Raw genomic sequence first — 18413 nt, forward strand, 5'->3', positions numbered from 1 at the left:
TGCAACTGCAAAGTTTTCTCGGTCTCACTTTAGCTCTCTTCAACATGCCCAAGGAGTGGAGTAATGGTCTGTGTAGCTGCTTGAATGATATCCCATTGTGCTTGACAGGCTACTGTGCTCCTTGCTACGTTTTTGGCAAGACGGCCGAGGCGGTTGGCGATGATTGTTTGTTGTGCGGTGTAGTGACCTTCATCCCACTTGCGAATCTTTGGTTCATGACTCAAATTCGAGGCAAGATTCGTGAACAGAAAGAAATTGATGGCTCGTTCGTCAACGACCTCTTGATGACTTGTTGCTGTGGTTTATGTGCCCTTATTCAAGAAGCTCAAGAAGTTGGAGTGAAGGCCCCTTTCGGAAACTCGATGGCTCGGTCTTAACTTTGGACCATTTCTTATTCCTCCCTCCCGTTGTTGAACTCTTGAGACAGCTACGAAGTTGACCTCTTGGACGAAAGTTTGGTTTATTTTTGTTTGATTTTTCTAGGATTTGTATTCTGTTGTAAGAACACTTCTTGTCGACTCCCGTACTTCGAGTCTTCGTTGCACAATTGAATCAGCTGATTGGAAACACTAAATTAAGCTTATGTCTTATTCTGCACAAGAGAGCAACTTGGAACTTTGAACGACTATTTGAACTTTAAAAGACACTTATGTAGTTGAGTTTACCATATTGTGGAAATCTTTATCGGTAGATTATTATTTAGAAGAGATTATTATAATTCATGTGGAAAGTTCAACGCTCGAGGGGCGTTCAATGTTCGCAAGCTTTCAGCACTGAAACTACACAGTGACTACATCAATTGAAGTGGAAACATAGAGTAATATATTAGTATTTTGTTAATTTTTCCATTCTAGATCCAGCAAGTTTGGAAGTTGAACGGTGTGCATTAAAAGGGGTTCTTGAATTGAACACCAAAAATTTTCGTGTGGTTTGATTTGTGTGTTATTGATATTGTTTAATTAAGGTTTGCAGCGGGCAGCATCGCGGCACGTTTTGTGGAGCTGGAATATGAAACTAACCAAAAAACGGCGTATTATGTCAGGAATCAATAATAATGCATGGTTAGCGATATTTATGCCTAATAATCGGAAAATCAGTGGCGTGTCCTTCGAAATTCTCTCACTATCGTTTTCGACCAAGCGGGTGGTACGTGGCACTTCTTTGTACAGAATAGCCGTCCTCTCATCTTACAGGGAAACTCCCAGTGTCGTACAACGTGTGAGAAGGTTGATTTCCACGAAAAGCTACTGATCCGCCTCTTCAAAGTTGTAAATATAGAATTTCGAACTGTAAACTATCTCATGAAAATTTTACATAAATGTTGGACCTGATCCCATACTCAATGAAATAGACTCAATATCGTGCTGCTGTATGTAAATTAAGCAGCCCGTTTTACAAAGGGAAATAGCGACTTTTCTCAAAATGTTATTCATTGAATAAATTAGAGATGTGACAGCAGTATTTGAACTTTGCAATTCCTAACGTGACAAGGAGTGAATAATGATTACTGTGCTATCAAATTCATATTTTCACTTGGGAATAGCGAATGTAGGCGGTTGTAGGTTAGGTTTCAAACATGGTACTCAAGGCCTACACAGCAAAAGTACTCAGCAAGTACTGCGTAAATACCGATACTCAGCAAGTTGGAATGGCATTATAAGGTTGTCATGGAAAAGCTCTACAATGATAAAACAAAATATTCATTTATCTTTTGTCTTCAAATTTCGAAAGTAGATTTCTGAAATAATTACCTCACCAAATTTACAGCATTTATCTCGATGGAAAGTCTAAATTTTATTCAACTATATGATTCCTTGGTTTAAATGTCTGCCACTTCTAAATTCTAAATATTGGCTCTATCACTGAAATTGATTAAGAGTTGTACAAGTTTTTAAAACCAAGAAATAACAGGCACTTGCAATTTTCAGTAGTGATAAAGATGGCTTAGACTCCTTTGCAGCCGCTTGGGCCGGAGTTATGCAATGCACCCCATCCCCACAAGTGGCTTCAGATCGAAGAGACTAAGGATGGTTCAGTTGACTAACAAAAGGTTGATTATTAAATACCCAATAATTCCCCTAAAATGTACCCTGACAAATCTGTGTGTGTCTTGGGCTTTATTTGACCCCGAAAGGAGGCCAGACTCCAACACAGTGCAAAAACATCTGTTTCTTTTACATTTTATTAGATATTTCTTTGCACATAACCCTAAAGTGATCTACATTTGTGGGTAAAAATACTGGCTTCTTTCTATCCTGAACACCCTTTAAAGCAAGTCAGACCAAAATCTGTAAGTTCTACCCTTTACTATGGCATTCTTGTCACTTTCATAGGGGCACCATTTGTTAATAGAAGGTATACAAAAGGGGTACCTTTTATAGCTGTGGTGAATCCAGGGGAGGAGCCCAGGGGGGCCCAGACCTCCCCCTTATTTTTAGGTCAAACTAAGGCCCAAAGGGAAGAAAAAAAATTTTTTGAGACTGCCCCCCCCTCCCCCCCGTTATCTAAGGGTCTGGATGAGTGGGCCTCCTCCTATATATAAAAGGGTAAGGGATTGGATCTTGGGCCAGAGCCTCTCTTTATGAAACTTTGTTAGTGCCCCCCCCCCCCTGCCCTGGGCTTTCCAGCCTTTCCATGACCTGTATGAACCCTGCTTCATATTATTAATGATAATGATGATTATAAATACTCAAGAACTCAAATTATCTGTCTTAGAGGTCCATGGACACATTTTTAAGTGTTTGGTTTACTGTTTCAAAGACTACATTATACTGTTGACAAAAGTACATTAAATAAAATAATACTAAGGTTACTTTAGTAATACACTACGTGTAGTTAACATATGAAAGTTAAAATGTTCATAGTTACATACTGTACAAAAAAGGGAGATTAAATACACAAATGAATCTTTTGTCTTGTGATTCAAAAAGCTAAATGATTATGTAATGTATACAAAAATATATGGCTGTACAAGCATTGGCCACCTTCTTTAGTACGACCGTCTGATAACTTCCACCATGCTTAGTTAATGAAATAATGTTATAGTATGCTTCTGGTGATGATTTATACAATACCAAGGAAACCCAGCTCATGGCATTCAATTTATAACCTGATAGCCTTGATGGTACTTGTAAGTTTACAAAAAAACTGATTAAGCTCAGCCACTATGACTTCAGTTGATACATCGTAAAGTAACCTCAAAATGTGCCTAGTTTTGGTGGTGGTCTCTTTATGAAAGTTGTTTTACATTGAGTTTCACCTGTGGCTGATTCAAATTTTCTTATCAATTTCATTCCGTAGTGAGTGAGTCTTTGGAGCTAATTCTTTGAGTTTCAGCTTTTTCAGTGTTATTGGCTGGCAATAAAAAACACAACTAAATTAAACAAAAAAATAACTTTTTTAGTTATTAACTGATCTACCACACGAAACAAGAGGTTGCGAAATTTTAAGTGCACATCCAAGTGAGCTAAATCTAACGCCATCCGCATACGCTCTTATTTTTGTCACTTTTTCAATCTTGGCAAGGTTTTTTGTACACATTTAAGTGTAATGCTGCTGCAATGGTACTTTGTTTTAAACCCTCACACTAACCAAGGTCACTGATGTTTTTGTTCCCCCTCAGGTACTCAGAACTTTTTTATCTGACCTCGAAATTGATTGTCCCAATCATGAGTGCTAATTCCTGCCCCTGGTCTCAAAGCCTGGGGAGTTTACAGTTTTGGCATCTCGGAAAGTCTCAGATTTTATCATTCCTTAAGCCTAGGTATAGCCCCACCCTTTTCCTTCTAACAATTTTTCCTTTTTCAGAGAGATGGTACAGCTTCGTGTAAGCTGTCATTACTCACCCTTCCTACTCCACTTCATCTATTACGTACCTCAGTCTAATTCAATTCACAGCTGTGATGACACACCTACCATTGAATTCCTCCAAGCCCATGCTTGTTCATTGCATGGCATGACATTTTAACTAAAACTGGAAGTAAACTAGTGCAATATTCTTGTAAACACCTCGCTGTATACCTCCCATGTAGCAGCAGTGCATTTAAATGAGAAATATTTCAGAATGACTAAATCAACTTTTTACTATCCCTGCCTGAATTCATGGAAGTAGTTTAGGTACATAATGAGTGCTGGAGGAAGAGGAAGTCCATGGAGTCTTTTGCTTCCTTGGGGTCCAAGGGTCTTTCTGATCACGAGACGACAGAGATCTTGGAGAGGCCTTGGGTTTGTAGCTAAAAGACAAAAAGTATAGTGAGCTGGCTGTTGGACATTAAGATCATAAGGTTATAATTTGAGCATCGGCAGCTGCAGAAATCTTTCATTTTTTTTAGTGACAAGTGAAAATGCTAATTTATTAATTGTGCCCTTTTGAACAGTGGAAGTGAGCCAGTATGTATCAGTATGCTTTACATAATTATGAGGCTGAGTGGTATTTTCCAGAAATTATGCCAAATGGCTGCCAAGCCCTGAGTACATCTGACGTTACTGTGGAATCAATGGAACAATGAACATGTGAAATATTTTAAGAACATTAACATGATTAACTGTGTTAGACATGATGAAGATCAGGATGTGCGAGCAACCCAATGCCTGATTAGCTGTTGCTTTGCCACACAATGACATTCCAGAAATATTACTGGTGTTCATGGTTCTGTGAGTTTCACAGTAAGTGATTCAGGTTAGGAAAATGAATGATTTAAGTTCAGTTCATTCTGCATAATTACCCAAACTGGAACTTGATTTGTAAACTCAGTTTCCAAACCTTAATCACTAAATTAAACTTCACAGTCATTCAGCACATGGTATGGCCATTTAGTGTTCTTCCAAATATGCCTGGGCTGGGTTGTTCAAAGCTGGGTTAACATAACCCAGGGTTAGCGCAAAATTTGAATTCAGAGTTGATGATTGGCTACTCTAAAAAGATTAGGGAAAATTGTCCGAGAAAATGCTTTTGATGATGAGAAAAAGAGACCAGGGTTAAAACTTAACCCTAGGTTAGCGCTAATCGGCCTTTCAACAACTGGGCCCTGGTGCTTAAATTATTATGCAGGTGCAGAGACTGGTACGAAAAGAAAATGTGGACCTATGGGAACTTAGAGTAAGAAAGGCAAAAACAATTTGCTCATCACCTTTTGAATCTTTTTACAATGGCAAATTGACTTTATCGACCTAGTTAATAAAACACAATTTCTTTTATTATGTGGAAAACTAATTTTTGTTATTTTGGATCAAATTACATACCAATGACTGCTGTGGTTGCACATTATTAGTTTCAAATTTTGTACTTCACAAGTTCAATGAGTATAGGTAATAGCATGATTAGTAGTGATATTTGGCATGAATACCATGAAAGATATTTCAAAATTGTTATACGTAATTTCACGAGCTGTTGGGCGAGTGAAATTTGAGACAATTTTGAAATATCATGAGTGGTATTTATGCCAAATATCACGTACAAATCATGCTATTATTTGTTTATACTACTACCCACAAAAGGTTTGTAATTTTCACATGTAGGTATTTCAAATTAAGCTGAAATACCACTGCTCTAAGCCGATCAAATTGCAGAAATTTCTCATGTGGTAGTATAAGTCAACTAATAAACTTACGTATTTCAATAAACCGTGGAGGTGCTTTCATGTTTTCTTTGCAGTTCATTAGAGGAGCAAAAGATACAGGCAAAACATCCTCCATGTCCCAGTCAGTTTCCCTGATGCGTCGCAGTTTGCACAGCTGTAAGTTTAAGGGTATCACACATGTCAGCATTTTCATCTGGCTCACTAGGCGTTAAATTAAACCCTTGCTGATGACTTTCTTTTACCTACATCAATACCCGGGGGGTTACTTGGGTTAATTTTTGCTGGGTATGTGCCGCTGGCCTCTCAGAGCCCCTGCCCCATTATAGTCTATTTTGTGGCCAATTGTAGACCCATCTTAGTCACTTTTGGGCAAATATGTCATTTCCGCAATCCCAACTTAGTCACTTTCTATTTATATATCTACTTTATCATATCCTTTAAAATAGGTCATCCTAAAATGAATTGACACATATTTTAATAAATTAAATGAAGAACACTTTACTTTTCACCTACAGTTAACATTTGATACGTTTCCTAACCGTAAATACGAACAACTTTCTTACCCCAAAAATCCAAACATGTGCAAACCCATTCTAGTAACTCTATTGAAAATGCGACCCCATTATAGTCAATCCAGTCACGAAAATGCGACCCCATCCAGCGGCACATCCCCATTAGCCTCTTATAAGGAAGTGCCCCCCCGCCCCGCCCAGGTATGAATACTGATACTGTTTTAATTTGTTCCCTATTTAATGTAGTGTGGCTGAGCAGTTAGTTAGAGCGCTAAACTTGCAATTTGGAGGCTCCGAGTTCCCTCCCTGACTGCTAGCTAGATTTGTTCTTGGTAGTCCCAAGTTCAAATCCTTGATCATGCTTGCAACTAGCCAGCTTGCCTCAGTTGGGATTCTTATTAACCTTGTTAAGTTTAATTTGAATTATTTGTTTCAGACATTTGCTTAGCCCCACGCACTGACATTAGTGCTATAAATACTGCCAAGGGCAAACAAAAAACATAATTATTTACACATGTACAATTCAGTTTAGTGACTTTACTGGACGGCATTAACGGACAGTCGATTCAGACGTTACTGAGGGAGTGATAACGACTCGAAGTAATCGGATGAAATTCAGGCTATTGTTTCATCTCATCAAAGCATAATGAACGAGAATGTATTACTCATTTTTCACACTTGTTTCATTTCATCCATGCTTATTGAACGAGGTTAATTTTAAACAAGGATTTTTATTAAAGATCCTCAAAGATCTGCACTAGGATCTTCATGCAAATCTTCGAGGATCTTTAAAGATCCTTGAAAGATTTTCACAAGGAATGTCACAGGCATTTTAAGTTTCGAATTTCTGAGGAGTGGCCGTATTAATGGGGTGAAAAAAAAACAAGGTTTTTTACAATTCAATGTATGCCCATTTTGCGAGGCCAGAAAAAGTGGCTGTAATAACAAGTGAACATTTTACCAAGGTGGCCGCAAGGCAGGGTTCCACTGTACCGTCTTAAAATATATATAAAAATTTGGGGGGGCTGTGATGCGCAGGGATGCCAACAAAAGCTACCAGGCCTTGGTTGTTCAAACGTTGGATAGTGCTATCTAGTGGATAAGTATTAGGGAAACCAATAATAGCACTATCCAGTGGATAGAGATTTATCCGGTGGATAACGCTATCCAACGTTTGAGCAACCGGGGCCAGGTGTTGAATGCAAAAAATAATTCACAAAACAGAATTTCTTACTTTGTCACGGAAAGGCATGACCAAAATGCCACCAACCCGCACTAGAGACTTCATGTAATCCTCATATTCAGCAGGACAACCTGCACCACAGTAAACACGATCGTATTGTCTGTAATGAGTGTTCAAAGATAAACAATTTCCAACAACAAAAAGTGGTTCACTAAAGTTGGTTCCCTGGTAAAAAGGGTTTGTCTTTAAAAAGTTGGCAAGTTTCTCCTCTGCAAACTGTACCACATCTTCAAATAATTCAATTCCATGATTTACGCCATTCGAACCGATGATTAAGCCAACCATAGTAGACAAGTAGCCTGTCCCACTTCCAAGATTCAAAAATGAGAGTCCTTCCTTAAGCTCAAGAGACTCCAGGACTTGAGAATAAATACAAGGAGCTGAGAGGTGTATATTACCATGCTTCCAAGCTAAGTCTTTGTAAGCATGCTTCTCTGTTCCCTCCGGAAAATACTCTGCTCTATCCACGACACGGAAAACACGTTCCACTTCTGGCGATCTGATATAGCTTGCTTCTTTAAGATTGTCAACTAGTTCATCAATGTCTTGTCCTGCACTGACAGCTCCACCCATAGTATTAATAAAGCCAGGAAAATCAGAAAATAGAATTACGAATTTATGACGTTTAAGTCCTTCTTTCTCGTCTAATAAAATAATGTTGATTTTCAAAATACTTGTCAGACTGCAGGAAAACCAAAACAGAAAATATCATAAATAAACTAAAAATACATAATAAAGAAGTGTTTACATTGAGCAGGGTGATGGGTCCTCATAAGCTGTCACTGTTTTTCTCTGTGCACTGTTGACTTGACCGGGGATTAGTTGTTCTTTTAGATAGGAGAATGTAGTTGTGTGCTGTTTTATTTATATATATGTTAGAGCTAGGTCAAATTAAATTCAGATTAAATTTTTTAACCTAGTGGTTGAATCTCAATTTCCTTAAGAAACAAAGGAAATCTAGAATCAAACTAGGTTAAAAAATCTAACCTGAATTTAATTCTAACCTGTAATATATACATAAATAAAACAGCACACAACTGCATTCTCTTCTCTAAAAGAGCATCTAATCCTCGGTTTTTAAGCTTATATCTTCAGGAAAAATTCTTACGTGTAAGCTCAAGTTTTTGACCGAAACATTTTGTTTATCGACGTGTCAAATTTCTCTAAAGAACTGACCCATTAAATCTACCATTAACTACCTACCTTATTGGCTTATATTAAAGCACTAAGGCTCTCCTTTGGATCATGGGACCATTCTCACTGTTTTATCCCGTAAATTACCTTAAGCTATCTCTTTTTCTCGACGAAACGTCAACAACACACCACTATGTCCACTATTATGGCACTAAGCCAAATGGCAATGTTCTACTTATTCTTGGGGCTAAAAAGAGAAGTTTTCTCAGTTAACTGCGAGAAGAGATGTGGTAATATTACCTTCTTCTCAAAGTGGACACAGTAGTGAAACTAAAAACTATCCTTTATATATCTTTCCAGCGACAAGAATGAAATTTTGCCCCGGCAAACACACACATGAACATTGCATCGCCGAAACAAAACAAACTTGGCAGATAATGTACCGTCTAGTCTAGGGTGCGCAAAAACTGTTCTCCTGGCTACCCAGGGAAAATGTGAAGTCATTCATAGGTAATACAGAACAAATAAGTGAATAAGCAGTTTTTAGTAATGCTTTCGTCTTATTCTTAGATTCAGTTTACTGTAAGCGAAATTACCCCAGAAAAATACCGTAACCCTTCCCTCTACCCACTCTAGAAAGGTTGTTGATAATCACGTGGGTATCATACCCATAAGTCCTTCTGGTCCTTAGCGCCTTTGCAGATGCCGAAGTCTTGATCATGTCTGGGTTACAGCGTCTTGTTCAGAAGGAGGGAACAGGAGGTATTTTCACTTTTTTATGTACAATCAAACCCGTTTTGCAGGTGATTAATTTTTCGATTCTGCTTATTTTAGAGCCACCGAAGAGAGGTCAAAAAGTGGAAGTTCACTACACTGGTATGTATAGCTTAAAAACGCTTCGGATCTACACAGCTGGGGCTTAAAGCCGAGTTTTACTTCTAATTTTTACAGGAAGGCTAAATAACGAAAACGGAAAAAAGTTCGATTCGTCAAGGGACAAAGGCAGGACTTTTACATTTACCCTTGGAATGGGGGAAGTTATCAAAGGTAAGCTTATATACAAGATGTCGTGCATTTCAAGGAGAAATGATATCCTGGTCACCGTTACAGGGCGGGGTTTAAGGGGTCATGCATGATTAAGGTTCTGCGAAGGCAAGTCTTCAGTTAACGTATTCCATGGTTCAGGGCCATTCCATTTTATTTAATATCCATTCCCGGGAGGGGGGATCTCCCATGATGGGGAAGCTTGTTGTCTCGTTTAGGGGTGTAAAATAATTGTAGGTTTTGGTCTCCCTAATGGTGTTTGGAATGGAAAGTCACTATATCTACTCATTCAGGTATTGTTTAGGGCTGTGCATAAAGAAATTTTCAAAAAATGCTCTGATGTCTGTTTTTCTATGGTTTCGTTAAGGGGTCAGTTTAAGTTTGAGCGACACCCACATTGGTCTCCCTTTAAGGATTTAATTGTAATTTTCTGATGAGCATTCCCATCGCTTTTATATGAGAGTCTTCCTGGATCCACACCTGGGGTAATGGTGGAGGAGGGGACAGTAGAGGTGTGGAACTCCCTTACCGTTAATGACCTAATAAATGCCCTGGGCATCTATTTAATTTCTGGGATCCAAGCAGGGGCATTTAATGGATAGGAGGCATTTAGAAGAGAGAGGCATTTATTCTTATAACTATAACAAGCTCAAAAAAACTAATATGGTTTTGGCAAAAAAAATCAAGAGAGTTTAAAAATAGCAGAATATCCACTCCATCAACTGATATGTCCTGGCCATCTAGTGATCTATATTGCTCTTTCAAATCGCTCAGGGTTATTGGGTTGTCACCATTAGTCTATCCTTACTTTGAATTTGGCATTGAGTAAGATGAAATATATAATGTCCCGTGTAATGTCCCCTGGTATTCTTATTAGGGGACGTTATAATAACGTCCTCTGTTTTTCTTAGTATATATAAATGACCTATATGTAATGCGTCAAAGGTCTTAGAGCTAATACTGTTTGCTTGATGACAGTAATATATTTTCTATTGCGTACTGATGCTTCCTGTCTTAAGGGAGTTGTAAGTTTAGAATTAAAAAAGATAACATGTTGGTTTTGTACAAATAAGCTATCTATAATGTTAAGAAATCTATATATATCATATTCCGACCGAGACATAACAGGCAAGCGCTTGATCTAGCTTTAATAATGATAATAATAATAATAAATAAATCACTATAACTTAGCCCTCCTCCCCTTCATAAGCTTCTTAAAGGTTGCAATATCCCCAGCTTCTCTGTAACATGATTCTAATCATTCCAATCATTTTAGCAAAATTAATTGATGTCCAATGGTCCCATTTGCACTTTGCAGCAGTCTTACATATGTTAACTTAGATCTGGAATTATACCCATGAAAATCTTGATGAATGTCTTGGATCAAACCTATGTGGGAAAAGGTTGTTCCTACAATAATTAACATTATTATTCCTCGAGCCTGAATGGGCTCTGAATCAATAGCCCATGAGGCCGCTATTGACTCAGAGGCCATGAGGGCGAGAGGAATAATAATTGTTTTAGAAAAAAAATCCAACTAGTTGGTCAAACATATCGTGACAAAACAACTTTAGCTATATATGTTAAAACTAGACTTTAATCCTTTTTTGCCACCAACAAGTCAGCGCTTTTTGCTACTGGTAGGCTATAACATATAGGCTAGTAGAAGCTCAACCAATCAGAACGTAGCATTGATAATAGACCACTAGTTGGATTTTACTAATAAATGAATATTAAATGATGCAACTTCCTTTTAATCTTGAGATTTACCCAGGGAAGCCTCTCTAAGGCAACTCTTGCAGTTGATCTATATTAGAGAGGTCTAATTAAAATGATATGTGCAGCTTTGTTCTGTGATACTTGTAAATCTGACATTACAGTCTCATTACCCCAATACCCAATACCTAATGTCAGCATAGTCAAACAAGGGCATTTAGTATAAGAATTAAAAAATAAAATCCTACAATGAATAATTCATTGTGGGATTTTGGCAAATAATTCTTAATATGCTTTAGCAACCCTAGCTTTCTGTTGATGGCCCTCCATGTATAAGCCCCTCCAAATATAAGCCCCCCAAACCGGTAACACAAAAAAACCTCCGTTAAATCGCCCCTCCAAATATAAGCCCCCTGGGGGCTTGTTCTTGGAAAACTGCTGGCAAATACAAAGTAAAACAAAGCTAAAAATAAAATGGTAAATTTACTTCCAACTATAAGGCTAGCCCAATCAATTTTGAAATGCAAAAATCCCTCCGTAGATAAGCCCCTCGGAAGATAAGCCCCTCCGAATATAAGCCCCTCCAAAAATAAGCCCCTCAAAAAGGGCCTTTGAAAAATATAAGCCCCGGGGCTTATTTTCAGAATTTTACGGTATATATAGTCAATACAGTGTATGTTCATGCCATGTTAAGTTCGTATTGATGACTACACCAAGATGCTTGTTACTCTGTACTTCCTCCAAGGGGACATATTCAGTAGAAAACACCAGAGTTTAACCCATTAGCTCCTGGAGATTTAGACAAAAAATGCAACTTGAAGCTAGTCAAGCAGTTCTCTGGGCACTGTTGGGCTATAAAGGGCTAACACTTACCACAAAGCCGTTTACAGGTCGTACACTTCGCAGCCTTCTGATCCAGATGCAAAATATTAGCTTGCGAAGTTCGGGCATGTGCAGAAAGCAAAATTTCAAGATAGTTGTTGGGTTAAAAAGTGACACAGCAGTCTTCTGGGCATTTAGTAGGCTTCATTTTGGTGAGAAAAGGTTTTAGGAAAGCTTTTAGGATCTTAGGATTAGGTAGATGAAAGGAAAGATAGGTGGGTAGTGGAACAAGATTTTCATGGAAACTTTCAGGTCAAATTACATGTTTTTTTGCCTTTTTCTCTGGTGTCCTTGACTGAATTGTGCTCATTTTATTATGGTTTGAAAGATCTTTTTACTCTGCACAAGTCAGCAGACAAAGTTGTCCTTGACCATTAAAACTGATGACGTCACAGGCAGTAGAAAGAACGTGGATCCGCACGGGCGGTTACAGGCGGCTCAGGGGCAAATGGGCTAATATTAGAAATATTTTATTATTTGATTGATCCTGTTACAGCATGGAGCCCAAAAGTGTGACCGCTTTTGATGTATTCACATTCTTTAGTACAGATTTAATCCAATCAGAAGCCAGCGGGAAACTGTCCTCGACTTCTGATTGGTTGATGTCTGCATGAAAGAATGTGAGTTAATAAGGAGGTCACACTTTTTGGGTCCTTGCTGTGGAAGCTACTTTTCTTGGTGTAATTTTGGATGAGCATTTAACATGGAAATCACTTATTAATAATGTTGCAAGGAAAGTGTCTAAAGCCATAGGTATAATTTATAAATCAAGTTTTTGCCTTAATAATCAATTCCTCCTTATGGACACTTGATTATAGCCTTATCTACCGGGACACTTATTCTACTGCGTGAGTGTCTTGGTATTGACCTATCACATCCTCTCAGTTCTACTTTCAAGAAGTTACATATAAAAGGGTAGTTAAGCATTGGCATTACTTTTGCATTCTTCTCCTTGAGTCTCGTTGTCGTTTATAAAGCATTAACCCTTCATTTTAAACGCTTTCCCGTAGGTCAGTTTCTTCGTATGTTAACAAGTGATGTTTCGTTCCTAAATTCAAGACCACTAACATTACTACCGTAGTTGGGCAGTTAAGTCTTGCCATATTATATCCCGCAATTTTCCGTACATTAGGCTTGTTTTTGGCTTAAATACTTTATTTTTCAGCAAACCATATTAACATTATGTTTATGATGCTTTTTCACACATTCATTGTCCGCCTTTCTTTCTTTCTTTCTTTAACTAAATCAGGGTTTACAATTGATTTTACAGCTCATTTTAATTCATTTGGACCATAATAGGGATTGTCCTTTCCACATTTTTAACATTTCTAAAGTATCGTTGTGATTTAACACTTCACTGGCCAACATGTGCCTTGTCTGCGTGAAGATAAGATTGCGCATAACATGACCGGTGCCTACCTGTCATTTATTTCAGACCCAGACCTTACATGTATTCCCATTTAATTTGGCGGTCACTAAAAAAACCCTCCAACGAGCCTTTACATTAAGTAAAAACTTATTATTTTAGTCTCTCAGAAAGTTGTAGTTTTCTTTAATAAAGTCGTCATTATCATAAAACCGCTAATGATAGCTCTACTCTTGATGATAATTGCTTATTTGGGGCAGTAATGCTTTTTGGAAAACGGTGGAAGTTGCACTTCAAAAACTTCTTGGGGGGAGGGGGACTCCATGACTGCGTGCGACTTTCCCGCCTACTAACAACAAATACCCGGCAACTTGAAATCTTAGTGACAACCCTGATAATAAATACTGTTACAAACCATACTTTTCTCTGAAGGGTAAATAGTTCAAGCGAACCACCTTTACATTTCAAAGGAGTAAAACTTTCAAAAATAAGAAATTTTGGGAAAAGTATGCTGGAGTTGCTGCAATTGATTTTTATGTAACCATTTAGGCTATCTGTGTCAGGGGGGAGGGTTGGCAATGGCATATCACCAAAGGATTTTACTAGACAGTAGAGAGACATGCCACCTGGTTGATGGATGTTTGAATGTATGAATTACAAAAAAAAAGTGAATGTTAAACTCCAAAAAAGAATATAAAATATGTGATGACCAGCAATACATGAGCATAGCACAAAGACAGGGTCGGCCAGGGGGGGTAGTGTTATACCAGTATACCCGAAAAAAATTCGCCAAAATACCCAAAATTCATCCAAATATACCCAAAATTATACCCAGGTATACTTTATACCTGAAATTCAAAGCAAGTGAGATACCGAATACCCGCATTTAAGCTGCAATATACCGTATACCCGATTTAAAAAGCCCCTGCATACCGTATACCCAAAAACCCTGGCCGACCCTGCAAAGAAGAAATATTGAGTCCCCCTGAACAGAATTCAAGCCTGTGGCCTCCCAAACTCAGGGTAACACTCAATCCACTGTGTTGCTGAGAGACTCATGCAGAGCAAGGCTGTATACTAGGTTAATATTTGACAAATGTCCACTGCATACTGCTCAGATCAGCAGTGTCCAGAGTGCAGTGTACTGTGAAAAAAAAAAGGAAGATGGAATTTAACCATTTTTTTTCTTTTCTTTTCCAGGATGGGACGAGGGTGTAGCACAGGTACAAATAATTATGCGTTAATAATTGGTAATTATTTTCCCTGTCCTGTTTCAGACCTGAAATTTTGTTCTCCAGAGAGGTATGATTAAAAAAATTCCAGAAATCACAAATTTCAGACCTGAATGATTAAAATTTATGCCTTATTTCAGACTTACTGGGGTCAAAAACCACACTCTTTGATACTGCACCTACCTACTTATTAGTTTCAGTGTTTTCCAGAACTACCGATGATCGACCAAAATTGCCATCCAGTAGTCATGGAAGCACTGGCAACTCATAGAAAACAAATGCAAGTAGTAATAATATTTCATGATTTTTGGAAAATCACAAAAATTAATTTGATGTTGCAAATATCATGTGCAAATATTTGTGGGTGTGACAATTAGTAGCCATGCACATAGGCTTAAAGTCCATTTATTCATTTTGACCATTGCCATCATCAATCCTCTCTGCCTCAAGGTCTTTGAATACTTTTTTCATACAGTCTTTGAAAATAAGGGGCTTCCTTTTTATTGGGTTGAACTAAAGACTTTCCTTTCAATGGCTTGTATGTTCTGATACAAACTAGTCTGGTTTACTTTCTTTGTCAAGTCAGTGTAAAGGTGTAAATGTGACTTTTTATGTATTTATAAAGGAAATCATGAAAATTACGCGACTCAGTTTTTACATATTTAGCAAAATTACAAAATGAAATTGTCACAAAAATATGACCATCCCCACTTCATGAAATTAAATTCTGATGGGGTAGGCACAGAAGGGGGTATCGTCCCTCTTCTGTCAGAGGAATCTTGGCTTTTGGGGGACCTGCAAAGTGCATGTCGATGCATTTCAGTGCATCGTGCAACTAAGAAAAATATTAGCCATGAAGATTGCACCTTTATTTTAATACTTATATCATAGGTTTGTTTTCATCCAACAAAGTATTGAGAAATGACTACATCAGATTTATCATCAAAAAGAGGGATTTTTTTAAAACTTTTTGGCTGTAAAAAAATTGAGATGTATTTTTCTTATAAATATTTAAGACGTTAAAAAACATGACAACGTTTCTACCTTCTTGGACATCCTTACATTATCAAGTCATAAGAAAATAGCATATGAATGTTCTATAAATACAAGAAAAAACGATTAGTGATTAAAAAGAAAAGTAACTTATCAAAATATGTTACAAGTTAAACACAGAGTTTCACACTAATGGAGTCCTTCTGAGTATTAAGACTGGGCCAAAGCTCCTTGATGTATACCATTTTGTAAATAAGGCCATGAACCCTGCCCATCACACTCACTGAAATTCATTGGGTGACATGTCTCAAAGCAGTTATGGATGTGGTGTTTGGAGGATAGGTGTAGATTGTAAAAGAATACTTAATTGACAAGGAAGACACCTTCTGGAAGACCACTTACAGCAGTGGTTGAGAGGCACACACAGAACAAGAACTGTAATGAAGGACTTGCCTGTGGGAAAAACACACATACACGTAGCTAGGCTATTCCAATTTTGGGTTTCAACCTAGACTGCATGAAAAAAGAGTCAATTCTTTGATTTGTTTCTTTCTTGTTTAGATGAAAGTTGGTGAACGTGCCTTTCTAATATGTCCTCCTGAATATGGTTATGGACCAAGTGGTGTTCGTGGTGTATATCCTTTTCAATACTGTCTGTTTCTTAAAGCAAAACCATTGTTTTATTGCGTGGTGTACTGAAAAGGCTCTGAGATTTTTTACAGTTGCCAATAATCCTCTTTGGCCATCTGTTCAGTTTTAGTCAATTCAACACACAGAGAGATCTGGCTGTTCGATGCTCCAAAGTAGATTTTCCCTCAGATTTCCGTATCTTGCTCAACCCATTCATTCACCCCTGGAAATTTTGCCAAAAATGCCAGTTGAGCCTTTCTCATCCAGTGAGTGAGTGGGCTTATTGAATTTAAAAAAATTAGGGTAAGCTGCTTTTTCAACCAGAAGATGATTTCAGTTCTCCATGAAGAACTACAACACAAAGTGGAAAACGTCAGGCACATGAATTTGGAGGTCATACAGCTGAAGATAAAAAAAATCTGAATTCCTAGCATGATTAAATGGTTGGGGGGGGGGGGGGCGCTTAGTTGAGAGGGTTAAGGTTAATAGAGGATTTAAGGTTATTGCACTCTCAAATTGGAGAAAAATGATGGTTTGAGGACCACTGTTACTTGATTGTCCTTAACCATTTTTAATATCCCGCCAAATGCTACTTTACATTTTGATGTGGAGCTGTTAAGCATCAAGTAATACGAAAGTTAAAAGAGAGCAATGTGTAATATCATCGCTGTCAACTGACTTAATGTTAATCTATCCAAAAAAAATTAATGTATCACTTTGATTTATTCTGTTAACAGGATAATTAAGGCTGTTCATAAGGGGTTAGTTAGTCTCATTTCAAGAATTTTCTATTTAATGTAATGGGTTATGTTTACAGTAACTGTTAAGTTTTTTAGGGGAGACCAAAGGCCATTTTTAATGGTTGGTTGAGATGAAAGGAGCCCTGCGTTGTAAACTGCATTTTTGTTTGTATGTTTGTTTGTTTTTCTTTTTTTGCAATAAAGATCTGGCAGACAGAATTGTGATAGAATATCTTGGTTTTCCTTCTTTAAAGCTTTCTGTTAAAATAAGAGATGGCAGTATTAGGCTTTAATGAAAAAGTCTGAATTCCTGACAAGAAACCACTGATCATTGACATCCACGTACCAACTAAAAACTGGCTTTGATTTCTGTCTGAGAATCAAAGCGTCAACCTTTATCATATCATATGACCTTCTACCACCTTTCTTTCCTTCTTTCGCGAAAAGAAGTTCTCGCGGAAGTTATATTAAGCCGCGAAATTTAATACCCTGCTATGCTTGTGTTGCTCATTTGTTATTGGGCTGCCTGTGGCCCAAAAAAATTAGTGTAGGTTGAAGAAAGACGAAATGGCGGACGGATCTCCCAGAAAGCATTGCGTGACCCATTCCCTCAGCAGTGGGCCGATTTTTGAAGGAGAGGAGAAGGGTTATTTTTAGATAAAGTGACTCAGACAGACCAATATCGTCAATTAAAGGCGTTTTGTCTACATTTACCCTGAGTATGATGCAATATAGCCTTTTTTGACGAAGTTTGCGAGCGGGAGCGAAACAAACGGTTGACCCCATTTCGCTGGCGGTCAATAATTCCCCGCGGTTTTTTTATACCTGCGCTCGATAATTTCTATCGCGAAAATAAAGGAAGTAGAGAAGTACTGGCCGATCACAATTTTACCAACTCTTCGCAAGCTGTTTGAGAAATTACTGGGAAAGCAGTTTACGAAACTTGGCAAAAGCTTGATAGTTTATCGATAGAACAATAGGTGCGATCACGGCCACATTCCTGATACTAGTTGAGAAATTGAAGATGGACCTGAAGAGTAGACTATGTAGTTGCCGGAGTTAGTCACATACGGACTAAGCAGCCCTCAACCCCAACCTTCTACGGTACTTCTCTCTTAGACTAAACAGGGTCAAGCTGTTATCTGTGACGAGTCAAAAAGGAGGTTGTCCTTAAGTACCTTTGCACTTCTTTTCTATGAGCGTCACTCCTATAAACCCTAGGTGAGTCACCCTACCATCACGTGTCGTACAGTTTCACGCCCCGCCCACCCTACCCGCCTCGGCGCTTTGGGTGTGCAGTATTAGATAGTATTGGCATGATCAAGATAACAGGATTGGCTTG

General features: G+C 38.0%; 2 protein-coding genes across 3 annotated transcripts; one reads left to right on the top strand and one right to left on the bottom strand.

Moving 5' to 3' along the window:
- Nucleotides 1-2585: 2585 nt before the first annotated feature.
- Nucleotides 2586-8913, bottom strand: LOC140951934 (protein-L-isoaspartate O-methyltransferase domain-containing protein 1-like). 2 transcript variants are annotated; one of them, XM_073401312.1, is made up of 4 exons: nt 8538-8913; nt 7326-8016; nt 5610-5733; nt 2586-4232 (listed from the first exon to the last, which is right to left on the bottom strand). In XM_073401312.1, exons 2-4 carry the CDS (start codon nt 7905-7907, stop codon nt 4084-4086), a joined length of 855 nt encoding a protein of 284 aa, XP_073257413.1. In that variant the 5' UTR covers nt 7908-8016; nt 8538-8913; the 3' UTR covers nt 2586-4083. The 2 variants fall into 2 exon arrangements, with proteins under 2 accessions (XP_073257413.1, XP_073257414.1); XM_073401313.1 differs by having other exon boundaries at nt 8769-8900.
- A 216-nt stretch (nt 8914-9129) lies between these two features.
- LOC140951935 (peptidyl-prolyl cis-trans isomerase Fkbp12-like) lies at nt 9130-17301 on the top strand. Its single transcript, XM_073401314.1, has 6 exons — nt 9130-9230; nt 9303-9344; nt 9420-9515; nt 14677-14699; nt 16263-16336; nt 16907-17301. The coding sequence occupies exons 1-6, from the start codon at nt 9188-9190 to the stop codon at nt 16959-16961; spliced, it is 333 nt and encodes a 110-aa protein (XP_073257415.1). The 5' UTR covers nt 9130-9187; the 3' UTR covers nt 16962-17301.
- Nucleotides 17302-18413: the final 1112 nt, after the last annotated feature.

The sequence above is a fragment of the Porites lutea genome, chromosome 11 (genome assembly GCF_958299795.1).
Source record: "Porites lutea chromosome 11, jaPorLute2.1, whole genome shotgun sequence".
NCBI classification, from domain to species: domain Eukaryota; kingdom Metazoa; phylum Cnidaria; class Anthozoa; order Scleractinia; family Poritidae; genus Porites; species Porites lutea.

Coding starts and splice junctions, on each gene's coding strand:
- LOC140951934 (XM_073401312.1), bottom strand. CDS start 7,907: ATGGGTGGAGCTGTCAGTGCAGGACAAGACATTGATGAACTAGTTGAC. Junction 5,734..7,325: donor TCATGCCTTTCCGTGACAAA/GTAAGAAATTCT, acceptor TTAAACTTACAG/CTGTGCAAACTGCGACGCAT. Junction 4,233..5,609: donor TCCACGGTTTATTGAAATAC/GTAAGTTTATTA, acceptor TTTGTCTTTTAG/CTACAAACCCAAGGCCTCTC.
- LOC140951935 (XM_073401314.1), top strand. CDS start 9,188: ATGTCTGGGTTACAGCGTCTTGTTCAGAAGGAGGGAACAGGAG. Junction 9,345..9,419: donor AGTGGAAGTTCACTACACTG/GTATGTATAGCT, acceptor TAATTTTTACAG/GAAGGCTAAATAACGAAAAC. Junction 16,337..16,906: donor CCAAGTGGTGTTCGTGGTGT/ATATCCTTTTCA, acceptor AACCATTTTTAA/TATCCCGCCAAATGCTACTT.